This window comes from Schistocerca gregaria, chromosome 3, assembly GCF_023897955.1.
Source record: "Schistocerca gregaria isolate iqSchGreg1 chromosome 3, iqSchGreg1.2, whole genome shotgun sequence".
NCBI lineage: Eukaryota > Metazoa > Arthropoda > Insecta > Orthoptera > Acrididae > Schistocerca > Schistocerca gregaria.
The window spans coordinates 508534660-508560102 of NC_064922.1; the positions used below are offsets into that span (position 1 = coordinate 508534660).

The 25443-nt window shown below is 43.9% G+C and overlaps 1 protein-coding gene across 5 annotated transcripts in view; it reads left to right on the forward strand.

The window, feature by feature from the left end:
• LOC126356311 (cyclin-dependent kinase 14) overlaps positions 1-25443 on the forward strand; it is a 1047636-nt gene that overhangs the window by 976106 nt on the left and 46087 nt on the right. For all 5 annotated transcript variants that reach the window (XM_050007266.1, XM_050007268.1, XM_050007267.1 and 2 more), the window contains one exon: positions 13770-13963. In XM_050007266.1, coding sequence (XP_049863223.1) covers positions 13770-13963 — 194 coding nt within the window. The remainder of the gene's footprint in view (positions 1-13769; positions 13964-25443) is intronic.

Genomic DNA, 25443 nt, shown 5'->3' on the forward strand with positions numbered 1-25443 from the left:
GTTAATTTAATCAGTCCCGTATTCTGTTTGTTTCACTCTGTTTTGACATGTTTTCTGCTTGAAATACGCTCGCATACATCATAAGAGTGTGATCTGAAAAACTTCTATTTTTCAGCATAATTCCCTTTGATATTAATACCTCATCTAGCAATGTTCCAGTGTCAGCCTCTTAACTGTCGTCCTGCAGCGGCTGCAAAATACTCATCTACAGCTGGATTTTTTAATGAAAAACGTTAAGCTGCAAGGAAACTGAGTTTTGGGAAGTAATGGTAGTTTCAGGGAGCCAAATCTGGGAAATAGGGCGGGTGTTCCAAAACTGGATAGCGCATATACCTCAATTTTCCCATTACCAAGACACTTTGGTTGGAAGGAGGCGTATGGTAGTGATAAAAAGGTTTTTATATTTTAACCAGATATCTCCGCTAAAGTTTCTGCATTTTGATCTGTAAGTTAGTGTGGTAATAGTCAACTGTTTTTACGTTCTTGAAGATAGTCAAACAACAGAATTTCTTTTGCATCACAAAACACCTACGCTACGAGTCTTTCCGCTGGTAAGGTCTTGACCTTCTTTCAAACTGAAGAATCAGCTTCTGTCCACTATTTAGGTTGTTTTGAATTTCATGCGTCCTGATGGAGTCATGTTTTATCTGTTATCGGATACTAACGTATAAAATAACTTTGTTTTTATTTCGAAAATGCGCCAAACACTTCCTAAACTGTACGAATTCGTTTCCGGTCTGCCGTGAGCACGTGCGCCACCAATCTTGCACGAAGCTTTCTCTGTGCAATTAATCATCCAGTGTAGCCGACAGGCTCTTCGGAAATCCACAAATTTCAGGTACTTTCGCATGCCGATATCGAGAAGTCAGATAGTATGCTTTTTCGGAGTGTTCTGGTGTGCTTGCATTTCCGTATGCCTTTCATGTGAATCATCTTGGACTCTTTAACGGCATCGTTTATATTCGACAGTCCATTTCTTTACAGTGTGAACTGGAGGAGAAATCCAGAATGATATTTCCACTCTGCAGCGGAGTGTGCGCTGATATGAAAGTTCCTGGCAGATTAAAACTGTGTGCCGTACCGAGACTCGAACTCGGGAGTTTTGCCTTTCGCGGGCAGGAGAGCTTCTGTAAAGTTTGGAAGATGGTAGACAAGGTACTGGCAGAAGTAAACCTGTAAGGACGGGGCGTGAGTCGTGCTTGAGTAGCTCAGTTGGTAGGGCAAAGGTCGCCAGTTGGAGTCTCGGTCCGGCACACAGTTTTAATCTGCCAGGAAATTTCATATAGAGGAGAAATCACTATCGACGTATGTGAGTACTGAATGACTTTAGTTACGGTAGCGTCAGACCCTATTTTACGCAAACTTGCCTCTGTCCAGTATTGGGATTTCCTAGAATTCACGAACACAACCTTGTTCAGGTAACTGCATACAACGAGCTACTAAACGAAATGTCACACAGATCCTATCAAAAATTCCAACCAACCTCTGGGAGTAAGGAGCAAACAACGCACCTTCAGATCAAGCTCGTATTTCGTAAAAACAGTTGCCGATTAATTTTGTACCTCGTATAGTAAATAACTATGTAGTGGATCTCGTGACAAGTTAAACGGGAGAAAGCGAGTGATCACTGCAAATCTTAAATACAGCTAGAAAAAAAATACACCTGGGAAGACGACGTCGATATCGGTTTGATGATGACACATGCCTCCCGGGGGATTGTAGATGTGCTGATAATGCCAACAGAAAGCGTAGTGGCATAGCTATCAGTGCGTCATCTGTGTCTACCCTTTAATAGGGAATTCTCACGACCAGAAGGCGCATCGTGTTACAAACGTGTGAAGCGAGCAGGCAACCATGCCAAGGAGATGCGCTTGGGCTTCCTACAGCCAACTGAGCGAGTTTGAAAGGGGTGAAATTGTGGCCTTCCAAGTGGCGAGATGGTCCTTTCGGAGAATTACCTCATTAGTTGGACGTACTGCGTCAGTTCTGCAACGCTGCTGGAATCAGTGGTAACGTGAACATTCTCACACCCGTAGACGAGTTTCTGCACTTCCGCACATCACAGATGCCCGCTGGGAACGTCCTAAGGACGTATTGTAAGGACAGCTGTTGCAGATCGCATAGTTACGACAGCACAGGTAAGAGGGCTAGTGAGCCCAGACATGTCAACACGAAAAGGTTGTTAGTAGTGGGACTGCGGGCACGCACACCTTTTGACCGTCTTCCACTCTCGACATGAGTGGTTCGACTGGTGCGATCGGAGTACTACTTGGGACGTGGAATAATATGCAGTGGTCTTCAGCAATGAAAAAATTGTGCCACGCAAGTGATGGTCATGTGCGCGTCCAACATCGAGCTGGTGATAGCTGTCTTGTAGAGTGCATTCGTCACTCACATTGGCCCCACCCATGACCTTATGGTGTGGTGTGTGATAAGCTACAACTCCGGTTCAGCTGTAGTGTTTCTCAAGTGGACGCTAACCAGCGTGCGGTGCGTGCAGAATAGTGCTAGACCAGTTCTTTTGCAGTGCTTACAACTGGAAGGTGACCTGTTGTTCCAACAGGATAATGATCGTCTGCACACTGTCCACTAAACTCTACGTGCTCTGCAAGATATGCAGCGATATCCCTGGCCAGCACGATGTCCAGACTTGTCTTCCAATCGAGCACGTAGGATGTGATGGGACGAGAAATGACTTGTGCGACTCGTCAACCAGCAACTCTTACAGAACGACGTGAACGTGTCGAGCAGGCGTGGTATATCGTATCGCCATCTATACAATCGACTGGATGGCAGAGTTAGCACCTGCATTGCTGCCAGGGGAGGCTATACCGCGTACTTAGGAGTGTTTCAGCATGGGTCGCTACCTGGAACCTCGGAATCGCTTGAAATGTAATCTTATCACGTACTCCATATGCACTGTGTAAACAATGAATGTTGAGTGAATTGCTCTGTTGATAAATACAGTAGTGCTGATTAAGGATCTAGCACCATCCAGATCTACGTTCAAAAAGGTGTTTTTCTATGTCATTTTCCGAAAGATCCTTTGGTACTTAATGGGGAAGGAGAGAGAGAGAGAGAGAGAGAGAGAGAGAGAGAGAGAGAGAGAGAGAGAGAGAGAAAGTAAAGATAACTGTTTGTCGATATGCTCCCCGCAGAGTGGGGAACGTTGTCGGTACGGTGCTGCAGCGAAAAATGTGGCAAATATTTTTCCGCGTTCGGCTTTCTGAGCCGAGCCTCGATTTTAGCCTGCAAAGCCGCCTAGGGGCTGTGTAATCGCGGACTGCGGCGTGTTTGCCATCGGTATTGCAGGTGTAGCTGCAGGGGACGAGGACCAGGAGCAGGTGTGCGTGGCGCCGTTTTGTTAAGTCTCCTGCAGCCCGCCGTTATTGAAACTTGCCACTCCGCCGGGATCTCCTGTCCTCTCTTCTGCGGTGCCTGTGTGGATTTTCTTTCCTCTGGCCCTGGGCGCGGCTGCTACCGTTCAGCAGCTCGCAGCCGCGTCTTCACCAGATGCGCCTTATAAGGCTCACAGGTGTGCACTCGGAAAGAAATTCCGTATGAATGTCACTGTCATTATCACGGTCCATGTGAGTTACTGATAGCGCTGCTTCACGTTCGATACGTTGTAGTCGTAACATGCCACGGTCAGTAAGTGGGATATTTAATTTGTGAGTGGTGTGTGGCAGATTCCTACTGGATATCTTACACAATGTCCTCTAATAAGCGCTTAAACTTTCTCGATGTCCTCCGCCAATCCGATCTGATACGTATCGCACACCGCGCAGAAGTACTCCAGATGATGATTATGATGGACAAGCGTATTTGCGTCTTCCAAGCGTTTCACCAAGAAAGCGCAGTCTTTGGTTCGCTTTCCCCACGGCATTATCTAAGTGGTCTTTGCTGCTTCAGTACTCATGTGGATGACTTCATACTTCTCATTATTTAAAGTCAGTTGCCACTTTTAGCACCGTACAGATACCATGTCTATATCATTCTTAATTAGTTTTGATCTTCTAATAACTTTACGTGACATTAAATGACAGCGTCATATGCAAACGATATCAGAGGGCTGTTCAATGTCTCCTAAATCGTTCAAATAGATCAGGAATAGCAGAAGGCGAACAACACTTCCTTGGAAAATGTCGTACATCACTCCTGTCGTACTAGACGCATGCATACAGTTTGATAGTGGTTGCTTGTGGGGGACTGAGTCAAAAGCCTTCTGGAAATCTAAAAATATGGAATCAGTTTGACATCCCCCGTCAACAGCTCTCATCACTTCGTGAAAATAAAGAGCTTGTTGTATTTTATAAGAACAAGATTTTCTGAATCCGTGTTGGCTATTTGTGAATAATTCGCTTTCTTCGAGGTAATTCATAATGTTCAAACGAACTATATGTTCCAGAACCGTACTGAAAATTGACATTAGTGATGTGGGTCAGTAATTCAGCGGATTACTCCGTCCTTTCTTGGGTATTGGTGTGAACTGTACAACTTTGCAGTCCTTAGGTACGGATCTTTCGACTAGCGAGAGGTTGTATACGATTGCTAATTACGGAGCTATTGTATCAGCAAACTCTGAAACGGACCTAAATGGTACACAGTCTCGACCGGAGGCGTGCCTTTATTAAGCTGCTTCACTATGCCAAGTATATCTACTTCTAAATTGATCATATTGACAGTTATTCTAGATTTAGTTCTATAATATTTATAAGGCGCGTTCAAAAAGAAACCTGCCGGAGGCATAATTACAGGAACCAGTACCTCTGTGTTTGAAGTACTGACCCTGGCTGTTGAGACACTTGTCGCACTGTAACACAAGGCGGTGAATGGCTGTCTCATAAAATTCCCGGGGCTGCCATGTTAACCAGTTTAGCACGTATAGCTTGACAACCTCGTCCGAGGTGAATCGGATAGGTTACTCTGACGTTCTTCTTTGACCAAGATGGCCCCCCTTCTGATTCACTTCCGGCTGCACGGGACAACAGTGAATGCCCAGCGTTACTCGCAAACCTTGACCATTCTTCGCCAAGCGATCAAGTCAAAACGACCAAGCAATCTCATCCGTGGAGTCATTCAGCTCCACGACAATGCAAAGCCTCACACGGGCAACGCAGTCGCGGCACTCCTGCAGAAATTCAAATGGGAGGATCTCGGGCACCTTCCATACAGTCTCGACCTCTCTCCCTGTGATTTCGCCACCTTTTGTCCCCTTAAAAAGGCTACGAGGGGCAAACTATTCGCCCCGGACGACGACGTCCAGCTGTACGTGCGGAACTGGTGAATTTAATGAGACAGCCATTCACCGTCTTGTCACTGTGGGACAAATGTCTCAACAGCCAGGGTCAATACTTCCAACATAAAGGTACTGGTTTCTGTAATTATGCCCCCGGCTCGTTTCTTTTTAAACGCCCCTCATGCATCTTCTTCCTCAGCGAATGAATTTCGGAAAACGGTTAACGTCCTGTTTCGTTTTCCTACGGCAAATAAAAGCAGCGGAGGAGCGTTCCTAAATGACGTCTCGTGTAGATCAGTATAAGAAGGGGAATGTCATTGAATTTTTCACTTGAAACCTATTGACGCTTGCTAAAACTGTCTGCTGAAGATAGAGCAGACCTGAGTAGAATGAGCCAATGGGTACTGCTGCCAGCCATCATAACAGCCTTTCGATCAACTTATCCGTAATGATCGGCAGATCACGGCCGAAAAATTGTGTGCACAGCTGAATGTTGCTTGTAATGCCACAGACGAAATGCTACTAAATTTAGATTGTCATATATTGTGAGAGAGATGTTTTTCGCAGATGCTTACACAAGACCAAAAATCATCGAATGGAAATTTTTCGAGACTTGCTGGTCTATGCCAGGCTGAAGAGACAGCCAAATGGTGTGCTTAGTCTTCTGCGAAAGGTATGATGTGGTTCTTACGCTTGTCTTGGAGCCTACAGCAACTGTCAGGTCAGACAAGACAATCTTCTGCTAGCGACAAAATGACGTCCATCCTCATAAATTGTGTGTCCATGAACGCATTGCCAAACTGTTTGAACTGCGCTACCACATACGGCGTATTGTCCTGGTTTAGTACCTTCCAGAGCCTATGAAAGACGGACCACCTGACCAACATTTTCGAGACTCAGATTCTGTTGTCAAAGCCGTAAGACAGTCGATAGGCTCCGCTAGTTCATATTTTTTACAAACACGGCAAGTAGGGTCTTATTCATCGTCGGAAAAGTGCATAATGAATAGTGGTGACTATATGGAGAAATGATGGTATGCAGCAGAAACTTTACTCTGTTAACTGTTTTTGTGCTTTTTGTTTTAGTTCCCTTGAAAATAAATGAGAGGCGTTAGTTTCACAATGACCATCGTACTCACACTGTCGCACAAGGAAGCTTAGCATCAAGAGCCCATACAGCGAGCGTACAGCCTTATTAACATGTCGTAACACGGTCTCAAGAGCAATAACTATCTCCTTTCAACTTATTACTGTAACAGTTGCGGCGTTGCTCTCGCAGGACGTAACTAGGGGCCTCTCGACATCAGCACCGAGAAGTTCCTAGATCATGCATAATGGCAAAGGTCGAGTGCATTTATTCGTTATAAATATTTTAACACACAACCACAAATATTAGGAAGATAATCTACAGCGACGCGTTTCGGGAGTGAAGCTCCTATCATCTGGCTGTCTAAGTTAATCCAACACAAAATGCTCTTCAAAACCACTCAAGATCAAAATACGAAAAGAAATTAAATTATTCGGGCATGGAGTCCTCCTCTTTAAAAATGGCAACATTGGATTCTCTGCTCCGCTTGTCCATGTTACCGCACATCCTCCAAAGCGTTGCTGCCGTAAGGCGGTAAACACCGGCCTTAACAGCTGCCTCTCAGTGCACCAGTAGTTCGTAAACGCATGTACGGGTCTGACAGATGGGGGATTGTATTGAGAAACTTGCTGCAGTCGATAATGTTGCTAATATTAGTATTTTTATGTTAAAATATTTATAACAATTACCTTAGCAAACGCTAAACAGGTCCTTAAATGGATGACATTACAAATATACTGCATTTAATTGAAAAACCGCGCTATATTTTGAATTTCCTCTTAAAATTTTACGTAATAGATATTGTCGCAAACGGTATCTGACACCATGGTGAAGCTTGCCCCGTTATATTGCACACTGAACAAATGAAAATCCTTAACTAATTATTTTACACATACCTCACTTATATCTCTCTGAATATTACGAAGAGAGCCTAATAATGAAACCACGAAATCGAAAAATTTCCAAGACCGGACAACTGTTTCAGATGTTTGAATCTGAACTGTCAAGAGTTCAGTGAAAAATATTATGGAAGGAGACAGTCACGCCGTACTAAAGACTAGAACTCCTCTTAGGAGTAAAAAGAACCTCACGATAAACCAATACGTGAAGAAGAATCTGAGCTCAATATTCTCCCTATTGGAGCGCACGCTACAGTTTTTGCAAGATGAGAGAGAGAGAATTAACTGTGCATCCAAATGTTTTCAAATAGCGGCGTGGAAATTAAGTTCTGCAGCCAATATTACACTCCGTTTCGTGCAAATATGCACGCGGTTCTGCGCAAAATGCCATTGTACCCTCAGGGTTGACTTCATATCGTTATGTTACGATTGGTGTTACAGGGATATGTTATATACGACTCTTGTCACCTGGCCGGTAAGTACTGTATGAAAATACTTTTTACTGAGGACGCCGATCGAAACCTGATTGCGAGGATCTATATCTTGATGCATTAATAAGGATAGTAACTAGGTACAAATAAAGTGGATCTGAAAGAGCAGTATTAGCATTGTTCCTCGACGGAAGGTTCGTTTGTTGCAACCTCTCGAAAAACAGGAACGTGCGCACAGGTTTGATCACCCCCTTCATTTTGACAAACGTCATTTTGGAGTTCTTCCTCTAATAACATGAGTAAATGACGTAAGAGAGGACGGGACAGTACAGCTGAGTGTTACACGAACGATTGTGGTATTTATACTATCATAGTTCATGTCGAGTGTTACATAAATATATCATGGCAGCGCGGCACACGGACCACGATTTATATTTTCTTTTTGCATACACATTCACTGGGCAGAAACCTTGCACATAACTCGATTGCGCCATAAATTTTGCAGCACTTTCTCGGCGTAGCTGAAACCAGCACGTCGCTTCCTGGGACCTCCTTCAGGGTGTAATCGCACAGCTCGTTTTTCAGTTTACCTGCCCGTCGTGAGCAGCGATTAAAAAGCTCGCGATCCCACTGCGTCCGCCTTTCCTTGCGGCCATAACTCAGGAGCCAATATTTCAAGGCGAGTAGCAGCTCCCTCCACGGATGCAATTTTCCGCGAGTCGACTCAAAGGCCATAATTCGTTCAGCCAGAGGTCCCAGTGGTGCTCCTCTACAAATATGTTGCGTCTTGAAATACTGGTTTCGAGCGTGTGGTGCGGTAGATCTGCGGCGTGCACTAATTCCCCCGTACGTAGAACTATTCAGTGCATCGGCGTTCTTAGCAGTGGTGCATGGACGTGATGGACATGGCTTCAACGTAGGAACTGCCTGTGACGTCGGGAAGTCCTGGGGGCTACGCTAGTAACGCCATGTCTTGCACCTCTGCAGACACAAGTAAGGAAGCTTTTCATGCAATGTGTGAGTCTAGGAATAAAGTGAACCAAATGTTAAAATATGATTAACGGCAAAGAGGGTAATAGTTGCCATCATAATGTTTACTAAAATTCAATTACTCGTAGCTTTAAAATGTTTTACTATCGTTAACAGATTGTTGTTTGAAACCAACGATTATCAGTTTATAACAAAGTAAGCAAATAATTGTCTTCTACGATATCGAGGTGCTGTCAAAGCCTATTCTTCAAGAATGAAATTAAAGAGCTCGCCCAGCTTCACGGCCCCGTCCAAATGAGGAAGAACAAGATGAAAGATGGCAACATAATAAATGAGTGCCTTTGTATTCTTCCTGGTGAAGCAATACGCATTGTGGACATCTTGGATATTCGGGAATCCAGCCGGATGTTCGCGTCGTTCTCGCACGACATTTCAACAGCGTGCCTCGCTGTCTTCTTGACAGCGAGGCACGCTGTTGAAATATCGTGCAAGAACGACGCGAACATCCGGCTGGATTCCCGAATATCCAAGATGTCAACAGATCGCCGGGAAAGCATGAAGAAATACGCATTGTGTTCGTAACTTACTAGGTCAGGCCGTCGATCAACGTCTCCACAGCGAAACGTGGGAGCAATGCAGTGACCCCTTCTAAGGCGCTAAGGTATTCGAACCAAAGTCAGCCAATACGAATGCTAGGCGGTACTTCAGTTAGTTCTGGCCCGCAGCTTGCTTCTCGGCTGGTCGTCTTTCGGAGGGGCAGGCGTGCTGACCTATCGCTCGCTGCCGTTACGGGACGCCATACCAGGCAGTTTTTTTAGACCTTTGCCTAGTGCACAAGACGGAAGCCTTTTAGCAGTGCACGTGTATGAAATATGGTGAAACGCATATCGCCACTCGCGTTGCATTTAGTTCCGTTTTAAATGAACTTGACAGGTTTTTCGGGTTTTGATAAAATCTTATGGTAGGGCTGCTTTATATGTGGTGACTTGGGGTGGCAAATGCAGGGCTTTGTTGGACTCATGGTGCGCTTCGCAGCTAGTCGCCGTGCGGCTCCACCTTGCCCCACACGTAAGAGGCGTGAATGGAATCACTCACACGCACATGTTGAGTAAGAGGCATGCAACCTACACTTGTGCTTCTTCTTGCGTGTGGGCTAGCCATTGTCTCACGACGGCTACGCGCAAGTCGCACAGGTGTATAAGCTCCTTTAGCACTCTTATAGCCCGTGTGATCCGAAATATATTCCAGTGACAGGCATCCTAAGTTTCAGGTGACTTGTCAAATTACGTAACGTTTATTCCCGTGGATTTTATTAAAGTGTTTATAACTACTATACAGAATACATCTAAAATGTTTGAGTCAGCGTTTGAGCACAGCCTCTGGGGCTTAATCGTGTATTTGATTCCTTACGCAATTACAGACTTCGTAAATTCAGTCTGCATGCGTACATCCGTTTATTTGCGTCACCCTTTTCCCTGAATCACCGGAAACGAGCTCACATAATACATAGAACTTAGTACGTAAGGGACACATTTCAGTAGCGTGTTCTTTTTGAACTTTTTTCTGAAAGTGCTTTCCAGACTGTAAGAGAAATTTTGACACTGATGCAGTTTCTCTGTTACCTTCCTGGGGAGAGGCGAACTACTTGCACATACTCTAGTACTGGTCAAAGAGCAGACTTTTCAGGTTGTTAAGCACCAATTGACGATCGATATTAGGGCACGTTTTCGGAATTAACGCATCTGTTTCGGTGTTATTCGCTACGCTTTCAGGTAATGAAACTAGGAGCTCGCCATCCACCATACATATTCAGTGTTCATAAATATATAACTACTAAATCATTCGCCCGCCCCTCCCCTCTTATACTGCGCTTTTTGCTCTCCCTATCATTAATCAGATGGCATTATCCTTTAAAATTGTGTCTTCTATTTGGCGTTATATTTCGCGGTATAGATAATACAAGTTCGAAAGAAAGAGGCAGTTCACGAAGAAACCGTCCAGAATGACTTTCATTCTGCAGTGTGAAATAACCAAACTGGAAACAACCCTAATCGTGGCTAAGCTGTTTTTCCCAGGAGTGCAATTCCATCGAGGTATAGAGACCTTTAGAGATCAGAAAATAGGTAAGAGGTACTGGTAGAAGAGGGGACAGGTGTGATTCGCGTCTGTGGGTAGTTAAGTTTGCGTCAGCATCATAGAGAAAAGTGAGGTTCCGCGTTAGAGTTCCGTTCCATGCAAACAGTTACATTCTTGACTATTCAACGTTACTGCACGTTTTACACACTTCACTGATGACTAATGTCCGCACTGAGCCGAAACTGAGTACTATTGTCTGTATACTGAGCCGATCTGAGCGGCCGAGGCTGGCTTGAGTGGCGCTAATATTCACTCCTTGCCGATGTCGCTCCTGGCGCGGCGCGGTCCTTGTCAGTAGGCTATTGGCTGACGTTTGCTCACCGCCTTCTCTGGTCCTGCGTTCTTCCTCTTCTTTCCGGCGCTTGTGGCTACGCCAGAACATTACGTATCCTGTCTTCTTCAGACGCTGAGAAAGTTTTGGAATCTGTGCCCAGTCGTTGGCGTATGGTGCAGTGACAGCGTACGCCAACGCCTCTCTCTCTCTCTCTCTCTCTCTCTCTCTCTCTCTCTCTCTCTCTCTCTCTCTCTCTCTCTCTCTCTGTGTGTGTGTGTGTGTGTGTGTGTGTGTGTGTGTGTGTGTGTGTGTGTGTGTATTTTACACAGATTATGGTCCTAGCAAGTATTGTTGTTGCATACAACTTTCTCTATTACGGAATTTCAACCTAATTCAGCTGCTACCTAGATGTCCCTGTTTTATCTCCATTGCTGCAACATTTCCTGGATCTGAAGGACGTCGCTTCTGGTGTTTCAAACTAATATCTTTCGTTCTTGGAGCCCAACAGTATACTCCACACAACTTGTGTGTTTCCTTACGTTAGTTTAGCTAGATAGACAGATAGGTGGTAGTTAGTTATTTACATGTTCCATAAATCATTTGAATGATTCTTTTATCGAAATGATGTGGAACGAGTTAGTTTATCATTTATTCGCACACTTGCAATTACATTTAAAAAAAGTTTATTTTACTTACAGTATTACACTACACACAGTACGGTATTACACTAATTTAGTAAGGAAGTCCCAGAACCTTAGGAACCGCAAAGGTGAACAAAAAAGATTTCGGATGTTGTAAGATCTACCCATTACTCGTTAACTCCACACCTTTAGCCACTACACTATGCTGAACGTGGGTACAACCATTTCTATTACCTTACGATCTCCTGAAGGCTTTTAATGTCCGATATGTTATAAACTGAAATTTAATTGTAGCAAGCCTTACCAAGAACAAATGATGAATTTTCGCTGTGTCGTTGCCTTGAAGAGGCATACTTTTATAACACGCAAGTTGTTATATGAAAATAACAAACGAAAATTATTTAACCACTAATATGATTTTTTCCAGTCATTTTATTACAACAATTCATACCAATAACAACGCATTTTCGGGAGATCATCAATGTGCTGCTGCTTTTAAAACTCATCAGATATGGGTTTCGACTGTAAACATTGAAATCCAAATTGGCGTCTACCAAGTTGTGATTGTGCCGTAGATCATTCTTGCCTTTTATTGGTTAAACTTTGTTGCACGTTGCCAAAATTAGCAGAACTTACCTCGTGATTCACACGTAGCAATGCCTCCTCAATGTAAAATACGAACTGAGGTCACAAAACTCCGTACAGCTTCCACGTCCCTATCAAATTTTACATCCTATGTGAAGATGCCTTAAGCCTAATGTTCATGAAACTATGGCACACACTAAGTTGACATTACTTAAACGAGTCTCACTGCCTAAGGGAAACACATTTGACGTCTAGCAAAGAAAAATTCTTTTTTTTCTCCAACTGTGGGTCAGAATTGATATCGTAACCACTTTCGACTTAGCGACATCAGCTGTGATGCCATGGGATTGAGTCGAGCCCTGGAGGAAACAGTGAAGGAACTGGGCTTACAGGGAGACAACTAGACCTGTTACCCACGCATTCTAATGAACCTTGGGTATGTTGTAGAGGAACATGTCGTGGGTACTTGGCTAGCGGCTTTTCATGCGACGTTCAGTTTCCGATAGTATCGATGTTGAAGTTTTATCCGAATCTACTGTACATGTAACGTTAAATATGTATCTACCAAGCCATCGTAGCGCTGCAGTTAAGGTACATGGCTACCACGCTGGCGGTACAGGTTTAAATTCTGCTGAACAGTCGAAGTAATTTTATTTTCAATATCATCGTACAGACTATCATTAAATAGTATAGTCATGCAAATCCTGAAGCTATCTTTCGTTGTATCTATTGGGGGTAGTGAATTCGACCTTAGATTTTTTCATCACATTCCTCTACTTCAGATGGATCTTCTTCGGGTTGTCCTTGTAACGCTTGCTTCTTCCATTTCGCTGTACTCTTCCCACTCACATTGCTCTGACGCTGGCGATAAATGCCAGCTGGCGGTCTACCGGACCTGGCAATTCCCTAACGGCCTGTGAGGGAGAGGGGACATCAAGACGTGAGATGTCTAGGAAACTCAGGAAGCGAATGCTGTACATATATTTGGATTTTAGCTATGCACTACCAACGAAATACAAATGTCAAGAAAGTGTGCTGTAATGACAGATTTATTAATGAAATTACTGTGACAAAAATGAATTCTTTTTTAATAATTTTGCGTGACATTCTATTTATTATACCGTGCGATGACATTGAAAAAAAAATTACCCAGAGAAGGGTTTGAAGCCGTATCGCCTGCTTGACAGCCGTGAATCCTGGGTGCTGCGTTGCACTTGGTCGATTGAATCGTGATTAACGTTACACAGTAGGAAGTACGTAAAAAAACTTCAACATCGATTCTCTGAAACCAGGGGCCGTCGCACGAAAAACCACTTAGTCAGGTAGTCGGAACAGAACCATCTACATAATACCAAAGACTCATCAAACTCTGAGTGACAGGTTTGATGGTCCCCTTGTCAGTTTACTCTGTGCGCTGACCGTTGTAATTTTTGAGCTTTGACCTCGCAGTGTGTGCGGAGCCTTAATGGCGGCGTTGTTGTTTTGCAGACTGGGATGGCCTGGGCGACCGCGACCGAGTGACGCGGCAGCTGTCCGTGTCGAGCGACTCCAAGCTGCTGGACGAGGACATTCGCGAGGAAGCGAGAGTCATCCTGCGGCCCAAGAAGCCGCCGCGGCCCAAGTCCGAGGTCTTCCTCAACAAGGAGGGCCAGCGCCGCACCAAACGCTACTCCGCCTTCGGGGTGAGCTGGGCCACATACTTCTCTAGTTTGGACTTCACAGAAATCTCGTAAAGAGGAAATACATGATATCCTTAAAGTAGCTATGCTGCTGCTGCTGTGGTCTTCAGTCCTGAGACTGGTTTGATGCAGCTCTCTCCATGCTACTCTATCCTGTGCAAGCTGCTTCATCTCCCAGTAACCTACTGCAGCCTACATCCTTCTGAATCTGCTTAGTGTATTCATCTCTTCGTTTCCCTCTACGATTTTTACCCTCCACGCTGCCCTCCAATACTAAATTGGTGATCCCTCGATGTCTCAGAACACGTCCTACCAACCGATCCCTTCTTCTAGTCAAGTTGTGCCACAAACTCCTCCCCAATTCTATTCAATACCTCCTCATTGGTTATGTGATCTACCCATTAATCTTAAGCATTCTTCTGTAGCACCACATTTCGAAAGCTTCCATTCTCTTCTTGTCGAAACTAACTATTGTCCATGTTTCGCTTCCATACATGACTACACTCCATACAAATACTTGCAGAAACAACTTCCTGACACTTAAATCTATACTTGATGATAACAAATTTCTCTTCTTCAGAAACTTTTTTCTTTCCTTGCCATTGCCAGTCAACATTTCATAGTCTCTACTTCAACCATCACAGTTATTTTGCTCCCCAAATAGCAAAACTCATTTATTACTTTAAGCGTCTCATCTCCTAATCTATTTCCCTCAGAATCATCCGATTTAATTGGACTACATTCCATTATCCTCGTTTTGCTTTGGTTTATGTTCATCTTATATCGTCCTTTCAAGACACTGTCCATTCCGTTCAGCTCCTCTTCCAGGTCCTTTGCTGTGCCCCTGTCATTTCTAAAAATCATAACTTGGGAACTATTAGATACATAGCTTAGTGGTTTGTTCGGAAACGTTTAGAAGCTCTGAAAATATTTTTCTGTTATGCCATAGTTTCGGTGTGTTCCCTACTCTTCACTCGTACGATATCAAGGCGATATTTGTGTTCTGTCCGTGTACGAGTAAGCATTGCGGTATTGACAGTCCTGATTGCTTCGTCTATCTGTACACGAAGGGTAGCAGTGTCATTCACTGGTGATCTATATATGCGACTCTTGCCGTAATTGTTGTGACGGGTAATCAGAAATAAATTGGGTTCTACATAGGTGCTAAATGACATGATTATTGCACGCAAACACGCGTAAAGTGTAAGAATTGAAATATACTTACAGTGAACTACTGCTTTGATGTGGAAATGGGTCAGAGTGGAGATATATTTACGTACAAAGATAAAACTAGTCTAACACTTGTGCTGAAATAGGCTATCGTTGGTATTAAACTCGAAGCACTGTTCATACTTGACAAACATGTGCAAGGACTGGCAGATTAACTTAAGAGTCCAACTCTGTTCCGTCGAACACTACTCTTTCCGCTGCTTGCTGTGGACTAGGCGTCGACTGGAGCGTAGCCCGGCGTAGAAATTTCGTGTCCGTGTGTGGGTCTGTTTAAAGACAGGCCGCCTACGGTGGCGCGGAAAATTTCAGTGGGTGTGTCTTGCTACTTTCGTCTCATTGGTGTGGCCCGCGATTCTCCAATAGCGAGGTGTGTCTTTGTGGTGTCGATAGCTAGCGCTACGCCTGTCGACAACGCCACAGGGAACCTCACAAAAAGAAGTTCTAGGGGACTGATGACCTCAGATGTTAAGTCCCCTAGTGCTCAGAGCCATTTTAACCATTTTTGAACCAGCAAGAATAGGTAAACATTTCGGCGTTACAGTTTTCTGTGAGAACAATGGATCTATAGCCGTATCGTCTTCCGGGCTATCACATAAGTGTTAACGTGAGTTGTATGGTTTCACGGAGCCCCCAATCCTAATGTTGTGGCGATTCTTATTTCCAGAAATGTTGAATGTAGCATCATCTGAAAACAGGCACTTTTTGGGTTGCCGTTATCAGTATCTGTGGAATATGAGAATCCATAGCACAGAGAACGATCGTTCGGTACAGAGCTTGTTCCATTTGCACATCTTAAGCTTATGTGACAGTTTATGAACGGTACACCTTCGTTCCTGCTATTCGTGTGATGCACGGCGATTTGACTTTTGGGGGAAGCGTAGAAATGTAGCTTGTATTCTAACTTCCTGGAAAGATTTTTGACCCTGCGTGCCTCTTTGAAGTTTTTGAACTACCTCATTATGCTTATTTACACCAGTTGTCCACTCCCATACCGACACGGATAATACTCCATTATAGTCGTCACAGATTTGAATTCTACATACCAGATGACACATCGCGTCTTCTCTTGGTGAGTCCCAGTTCTGATTCACTCAGTCAGAACTGCAACAAAGAAGGAAAGAAAAAAATTGAGAGCTGCTACACGTTTCAAAAACACCACTTCTCTATCTGTAATGGTTTCCAAGTCATGATTTTTTAAATGAGAGCAAGGCTTTATGTATACCCTGTACTTACTGTTAGGCAAAGCTGAGGATCAGACACGCTCCAATTTAAAGTAGTGTGTGTTACTGACTGAAAGAACGGAAGAGATCGCCGAAAATACCATTACGGCCAGCCGCGGCGAATTGCGAGTAACAAAATTAAATTTATAGGCGTAGTTTATATGCCAACTAGCTCTGCAGATGATGAAGAAATTGATGAAATGTCTGATGAGATAAAAGAAATTATTCAGGTAGTGAAGGGAGACGAAAATTTAATAGTCATGGGTGACTGGAATTCGTCAGTAGGACAAGGGAGAGAAGGAAACATAGTAGGTGATTATGGATTGGGGCTAAGAAATGAAACAGGAAGCCGTCTGGTAGAATTTTGCACAGAGCATAACTTAATCATAGCTAACTCTTGGTTCAAGAATCATAAAAGAAGGTTGTATACATGGAAGAATCCTGGAGATACTAAAAGGTATCAGATAGATTATGTAATGGTAAGACAGAGATTTAGGAATCAGGTTTTAAATTGTAGGACATTTCCAGGGGCAGATGTGGACTCTGACCACAATCTACTGGTTATGAACTGTAGATTAAAACTGAAGAAACTGCCAAAAGTTGGGAACTTAAGGAGATGGGACCTGGATAAACTGAAAGAACCAGAGGTCGAACAGAGTTTAAAGGAGAGCATAAGGGAACAGTTGACAGGAATGGGGGACAGAAATACAGTAGAAGAAGAATGGGTAGCTTTGAGGGAGCAAGTAGTGAAGGCAGCAGAGGATCAAATAGGTATAAAGACGAGGGCTAGTAGAAACCCTTGGGTAACTGAAGAAATATTGAATTTAATTGATGAAAGGAGAAAATGTAAAAATGCAGTAAATGAAGCAGGCAAAAAGGAATACAGACGTCTCAAAAATGAGATCGACAGGAAGTGCAAAATGGCTAAGCAGGGATGGCTAGAGGACAAATGTAAGGATGTAGATTCTTATCTCACTAGGGGTAAGATAGATACTGCGTACACGAAAATTAAAGAGACCTTTGGAGAAAGGAGAACCACTTGCATGAATATCAAGAGCTTTGATGGAAACCCAGTTCTCAGCAAAAAAGGGAAATCAGAAAGGTGGAAGGAGTATATAGAGGGTCTGTACAAGGGCGATGACCTTCAGGACAATATTATGAAAATGGAAGAGGATGTAGATGAAGATGAAATGGGAGATACGATACTGCGTGAAGAGTTTGACAGAGCACTGAGAGACCTGAGTCGGAACAAGGCCCCAGGAGAAGACAACATTCCATTAGAACTACTGCCAGCCTTGGGAGAGCTAGTCCTGACAAAACTCTTACCATCTGGTGAGCAAGATGTATGAGACAGGCGAAATACCTTCAGACTTCAAGAAGAATATAATAATTCCAATCCCAAAGAAAGCAGGTGTTGACAGATGTGAAAATTACCTAACTATCAGTTTAATAAGTGAAAGCTGCAAAATACTAACGCGAATTCTTTACAGACGAATGGAAAAACTGATAGAAGCCGACTTCGGGGAAGATCAGTTTGGATTCCGAAGAAATGTTGGAACACGTGAGGCAATACTGACCCTACGACGTATCTTAGAAAATAGGTTAAGGAAAGGGAAACCTACGCTTCTAGCTTTTGTAGACTTAGAGAAGGCTTTTGACAATGGTGATTGGAATACTCTTTCAAATTCTGAAAGTGGCAGGGGTAAAATACAGGGATCGAAAGGCTATTTACAATTTGTACAGAAACCAGATGGCAGTTAAGAGTCGAGGCGTATGAAAGGGAAGCAGTGGTTGGGAAGGGAGTGAGACAGGGTTGTAATGTTATTCAATCTGTATATTGAGCAGGCAGTAAAGGAAACAAAAGTTTGGAGTAGGAATTAAAATCCATGGAGAAGAAATAAAAACTTTGAGGTTTGCCGATGACATTGTAATTCTGTCAGAGACAGCAAAGGACTTGGAAGAGCAGTTGAACGGAATGGACAGTGTCTAGAAAGGAGAGTATAAGATGAACATCAACAAAAGCAAAACGAGGATAATGGAATGTAGTCAAATTAAATCGGGTGATGCTGATGGAATTAGATTAGGAAATGACACTTAAAGTAGTAAAGGGGTTTTGCTATGTGGGGAGTAAAATAACTGATGATGGTCGAAGTAGAGAGGATATAAAATGTAGACTGGCAATGGCAAGGAAAGCGTTTCTGAAGAAGAGAAATTTGTTAACATCGAGTATAGATTTGTCAGGAAGTCATTTCTGAAAGTATTTGTATGGAGTGTAGCCATGCATGGAAGTGACACGTGGACGATAAGTAGTTTGGACAAGAAGATAATAGAAGCTTTCGAAATGTGGTGCTATAGAAGAATGCTGAAGATTAGATGTGTAGACCACGTAACTAATGAGGAGGTATTGAATAGAATTGGGGAGAAAAGGAGCTTGTGGCACAACTTGTCTAGAAGAAGGGATCGGTTGGTAGGACATGTTCTGAGACATCGAGGGATCACCAATTTAGTATTGGAGGGCAGCGTGGAGGGTAAAAATCGTAGAGGGAGACGAAGAGATAAATACGCTAAGCAGATTCAGAAGGATGTAGGCTGCAGTAGGTACTGGGAGATGAAGCAGCTTGCACAGGGTAGAGGAGCATGGAGAGCTGCATCAAACCAGTCTCAGGACTGAAGACCTCCACCACAACAACAACAGGCGTAGGCAGGGAAAGTGCAAGCGCATACGGAACGTGCGAGAAAAATATTAAAACTGTAAGACGATGGTGCGCAAATTACAGCTGGCAGAACACTATGTTGGGATTAGTATAACTGAAGTATTCCGCCCAAAGAAAAAAGCAGTGTGTACACTGTATCATTGATAATATGGATAAATGTGTCGTTAGGCAGCAATCTTTGCGACATTGTGAACAATACAAGAAAATGCAAACTCTACGAGAACTTAGCGGCTTATGTTGCACAGAGTTGGACTTATCCGAATAGCAAGTGTATTCGACAAGAATAATGGCGTGGGGTCGCGGATAGGTATCGGATAACGTATTGAATGATGGCGTGGTTTAAGGTGTCAGTTATCTCGCCATAAAGCAGTCTTACCTTGGGAGCCTTCTTTCGGGACATTTAGTCCTTAGAAAGCAGACGAGATGTGCTTACCATCCATTAACAATGGCCTCGATTTTCCAGAGAGCTCAATAGGTTAGTGTAAGGCGCCAGCGTATTACGCTGAAATGCGTTTGTTTGATCCCAATCAAATAGAATTTTGTTCTCATTCTCTTATTTTATTATTGCTCTAATCTCACTTTTGTTAACAGCTGATAAGCGGTTATATTACTTTGGTTACAAAATAATGACAAAGAGAAAACTTCAAATTAATTTCATATAAGATTTCGAATAAATTTATTAAGTTGAGATTTATAATTTTAGTATGATAGCAGTCATTGAGACGTAGGTGTCACTTTGCGTTGTGAACATTTTGTGGACGCCTTGCCACAGAAGCATTTAATTTTCAATAATTTAAGGGGAAACTTCGTCACTAACGTTCTGCAAACACTAGTTCCGGTAATTTCGGAAGCGTAAACCAATGTACAACCTAAATTCAGCGGTTTTCTCCCTACTTTGTCGTATACACTAACGCATATTGATACCCACAAAAATTACTACACAGACTGCTCCGAACCTTGGCCCCCCAAAAATGTCAAACACCGTACACGCACGACTACCTCACCACTTCGAATACTGTTGCTGTTTTAATGGATGATAAGTAAGTTTATTTCGTACGCTTTCCGGGGGTTGCTATATTCCGTGCGAATGAGAAGGGCTTCAAAATGATTTTCAAGGAAAAATGTGTCTTAAGAATCAAAATAAGGAGTGCTTCAGTTACGTGAATAGTGATAGTGTCCGAGAAGTGTCCTCAAATGAGCTGGTGTAATTTCGTTGTGCTATGCAGGGCGTGGGCGTAAGCCCAGGAGCATTTGAGATTATACTGTGTTCACCACCTTTCCTCCCTGTTCCTCCAGCGCAAAAAGACCGTTACTGCCGCCCTGACCAGGCACTCGTTACTTTTACTACTAATATTACTACTATTACGAGGTTTGGAACTTAGTGGCAACTATTTATTCACAGCCTATACAAAATAGTTACATGTTTGCACCTGTTACTGTCCTTAATATAGTCAACAGCGTTGTGTAGTACGATCCCTATGTGGAAAGCGTAGTATACCATTAGCAGAGCCTGTTCTGTTGATGGTGCGAATAGAGCGGTCTACTGCCTGTCGAATCTCTGGAACAGTTGTGAAGTGAATGCAACGAAGTGGTTCTTTCATCTTCGGAATCAAATCAAAGTCATAAGGATTTAAGTTTGGGGAGTAAGGTGGATGGTACAGTACGTCCCAGTCCTATCGATCGAACAGAGCAGCCACAGATTGCGCTGTATGCGCCCGCGCATTGTCGTGCGAAATGGTGGGTGGGTTGCACAGAAGTGTCGCCCCTTCTTTCGGAAAGCTGGTCACAGGTGATGCTTCAAAAACGAACAGTAATACTGTGCATTGGCGGTCTGCCGGGGAGGAACGTAATGCGTTAGGGTAACACCATCACAGTCGTACACGAGAATCACCATAACTTTTACCATGCTTGGGCTCTGATTAATGTTACAAGGCCACATAAGTTGATCATCCAAACTGTTGGCCCTGCAACTGCTGCCCCTCTTCAGGAACCACCTCGTCTCCCATTTTCCAAACTTCACTGAAGCTCTCCCGCAAACCCTGCAGAACTAGCACTCCTGGAAGAAAGGATGTTGCGGAGACATGGCTTTGCCACAGTCTGGGGAATGTTTCTAAAATGAAATTTTCACTCTGCAGCGGAGTGTGCGCTGATAGGCAGGAAGGTAGGAGACGAGGTACTGGCAGAATCGTGAGTCGTGCGTGGGTAGCTCAGATGCTAGAGCACTTGCCCGCGAAAGGCAAAGGTCCCGAGTTCGGGTCTCGGTCCGGCCCACAGTTTTAATCTGCCAGGAAGTCCATATCAGCGCACACTCCGCTGCAGAGTGGAAATTTCATTGTGGAAAAATTTGTTGTTGCGCCCTCGAAGCAGGTGGCTCGGTTGATGCACCTCTCCTACGCAACTTCCATCTCTGCGCGGCTATATTGCAGGCTACATCCACTCCAGACTTACAGTAGTCTACCTACACTCTCTCTAATTTCACCCCCTTCCCCTTTTTAATCCATAACCAAGTGAACCCTCCCTTGATCGGGATGCGTCTTACGAAGCTATCCCTTCATTTTGGTGAGTTGCGCAATAAATTCGTTTTTTTCCTTCAGTTCTGTTTAGTCCTTCATTAATTATTCGATTTACCTACCTAATCTTCAGCATTGTTCGGTAGCGTTACATATGAAAAGCTTTTATTCTCTTCGTCTGAACAGTTCGTACACCTGCCACTTCCGTATAAAGCTACACTAGAGACAAATGCTTTCAGAAAAGGCTGTCACACGCTTAAATTTTTTTTAATGTTACTAAATGTGCCTCGTTGTGCGATATCTTGATCGTGCAAGTTCAGACTTCTCGGCAATTCTTTAACATCCTCCAGCGAACGGAGGACACACAGAAAGAAATGAGCGTCGCCGAAGCGGTTAAAGAAAGCGGCAGGCCCAGTTGGACAAGAAAATAAAAGTAATTATGCATAGCTCAGAATTTTGTGAGAATTTGATACGCTCAATTAAGATACTCCTATTAAGAGATAGGATGTCGCCCGTAGTTTTGAAGAAACAATTGCAATGTTCACCTAAAGCAATTTCGGCGAAAATGCGAAACACCTAAATCAGGATAATCATTGCTGAAATAAATCCATCACAATCCATCACAATCCATGCTGTTGATATCTGCGCCATATCGCTATACACTCGTCAGGGGAGCATCTCTCTTTTGGTCCCGCTATAGCAGGCATGGGCAAGCTTTGGTGACCTGTACACCTGATCCAAATATTTACTTTAGCTCGCGGACCACCTCGTCACTTGAGGCAGAAACGGCGCTCTTAGCGCATCAAGTCAAACTATGACGTTAATGTTTATAGGTTAACTCACCGATATGAAAGCGGCAACCCCGTTCCCTACACGCCATGCCAATAAATTATGCCGCAAAACACGTCTTTTTTCGAATACATAATTTTATGTTCACCCCATATTCAGATGTTTACATTTCCTTTGATGTCATGAAAATTGTTTATTTGCGCCTTTTTACAATAGTTGTCTTAAAAATTTCCATTGCTAAATTCTGCAGGACCGTACTCAAACCAATCGTAGGGCGGGGCCGCCGGTTGTCTGCCCATGCGCTATAGCATTCTGATGGGGGGTGGTCTGGATAGGGCTACTACTACGAAAATCACCTAGCATCGGTAACGGTAAGCTGGAGCACTTCTGGAGGAGCATTTAACAGATCAAAGAAATGAGTCGATATGCAGCGGGATTTTGGAACATACGAGGATTGGCCGTAAAGTAATGCACTGCGTTTTTTCTTCAAATTAATTTAATTAGAATAACACACACGAAAGAATGGTGTTTTAGATACACTATTTTTTCACATAATCTACATCTCGTTCTGTCGCCTTCCTCGAAATCGAAACAAGAGTGTGTATGCCCTGTCGGTACCAATCCTTGTCCTCGTGGGGGAGCCAGTGCTTCACTGTATGAACTTCCTTTGCTGATTGACAGCAGCGCCAGCTGCCGAGTCATAATACTTCTATCCTCGCGAATGACGTCAGCAGCCCGCTGCAACATGTCAGGTGTGACAGCCGTGGATGGTCTCCCCGACCGCTGCAAATCGTGGAGCTCCGCCGAACCGCTTTCTGGTGACCTAGCCCTTCCGTGCCCAGGACTAGCTGTGCTTCTGTCAACAGCAGGTGTTCCGTAGACTTCGCTACACTGGACTCGCATTCGGGAGGACGACGGTTCAATCCCGTCTCCGGCCATCCTGATTTAGGTTTTCCGTGATTTCCCTAAATCACTTCAGGCAAATGCCGGGATGGTTCCTTTGAAAGGGCACGGCCGATTTCCTTCTCCATCCTTCCCTCACCCGAGCTTGCGCTCCGTCTCTAATGACCTCGTTGTCGACGGGACGTTAAACACTAATCTCCTCCTCCTCCGTAGACTTCGCACAATCGTTTATGAATATTCCCCACCGTTTCTTTCTCTGCAGTGAGACACTGAGTGACGGCACATTGCTTGTAACGTACAGGGGATAAGCAAAATAATGTGAACACCTGTACTTGTGATTGTATAGTCTCCAGTGGAACGTTATGCTGTCAGAAAGAGTCTCTTCTAACTCTGGAGTCTGCACAAAGGTTTCGATAATGTTAAAGTCCGGGAACTGTGATGGCCAGGGAAGACGCTACAGTTCAGTTGCATGCTCCTTATACTCCGATTGTACTGGTCTGTGTAAAAGGGTGCATTGTCGACCTTGAAACACGGCATCATTGTTGGGCACAACATTTGAATCCTGGGGGCACCTGATCACCTAAAATGTTTACCTAATCGTTGGCTGTAACACGTCCTTTGAGAGTAACGAAGGGACCAGCATAATGCCATTATATGGCTGCCTACAACTTCACACTTCCACCTCCATGCTTAACTGTTGGGAACAAGCAATCCGGATTCTAGATTTCTTTTGGCGTCCTCCAGACGTAAATCCGGCCCTATGTTGGAAATAACGAAAACGCTGACTCGTCAGACCATATGAAGTATTTCCGCTGATCAGCCGCTCAGGATTTATGCTCCTGACAATGTTCAACGCTTCTTTGCGTTCATTGTCGTCACTGATGATTTCAGTATAGCAGTTCGTCCATGAATATTAGCTTTATGGAGTTCTCGGCAGACAGTGTCAATAGGTACGGGGTCTCGAAGATGGATAGTGAGTTCTGCAGTCACTTTTGCCGCCGTAGCTTTGTGTTGTTTTGACACAATTCGTGTTAGCGTACAACGATCTCTGATTTGCGCCCACTATTGCGTTTACACGATGATGTCTTTTACATGTTTTGTGTGGGCTATTATGACTGTTGAGACAGTTGCCCTTGAAACATTCAGTAAGTTGGCTGTCTTGGTTACTAATGGTCTAGCTTATCGGGACCCCGCAATGTGCCCTCTTTGGAACTGTTAGGTCTTTCATTATACGACGACTTCGGCCTCTGAATGTAAATACGAAGTGCGCAGTACTCGTAAACAACCTACAATCCGTACTGAAAACGCACAGTTCAACGTGAGACGTGCCTTACCTGCGTTGTTGACAGTTAAACATAACAATCCATAATTCCCATTATTACGACTGTTCACATTATTTTACCTATCCCCTGTGCATCATCTACAGACGCCATTTTGAAACTGTCCTGCAGCTACGCGATCTGTCGGAAGTGACGGAAACTTGGCATGCTCGCACAGGAGACTTCAAATAATACGTGTAACATTTTTCATTCGTAGCATTGTTTTCAGATGAGAAAAAAAGTGCGGTGCACTACTTTCTGGGCAACCCTCGTATATTGTTTCAACATCATTAATTGCGTCGAAGAGAACGGTCCACTGACACGTAGTCAACACGAATTTAGAAAACGTAGTTCTTGTGAAATAGCGACTAGCTCTTTACTCGCGTCGGCCGCTGTGGCCGAGCGGTTCTAGGCGACTCAGTCCGCAGCCGCGCTGCTGCTACGGTCGCAGGTTCGAATACTGCCTCGGGCATGTTGTGTGTGATGCCCTTAGGTTAGTTAGGTTTAAGTAGTTTTAAGGCTAGGGGACTGATGACCTCAGATATTAAGTCCCATAGTGCTCAGAACCATTTTTCTTTACTCGCACGAAGTGTTGAGTGCTATCGACAAGGGATCTCATATTGATTCCGTATTTGTAGATTTACAGAAGACTTTACACACCGTACCTCACAAGCGCCTTGTAAACAATTTGCGTGCTTGGGAATATCGTGTTATGCAACTGGATTCGAGATTTCCTGTCAGAGGCCACAGTTCGTAGTGACTGACGGAAAGTCACCGAATAAAACAAGTGATTTCTGG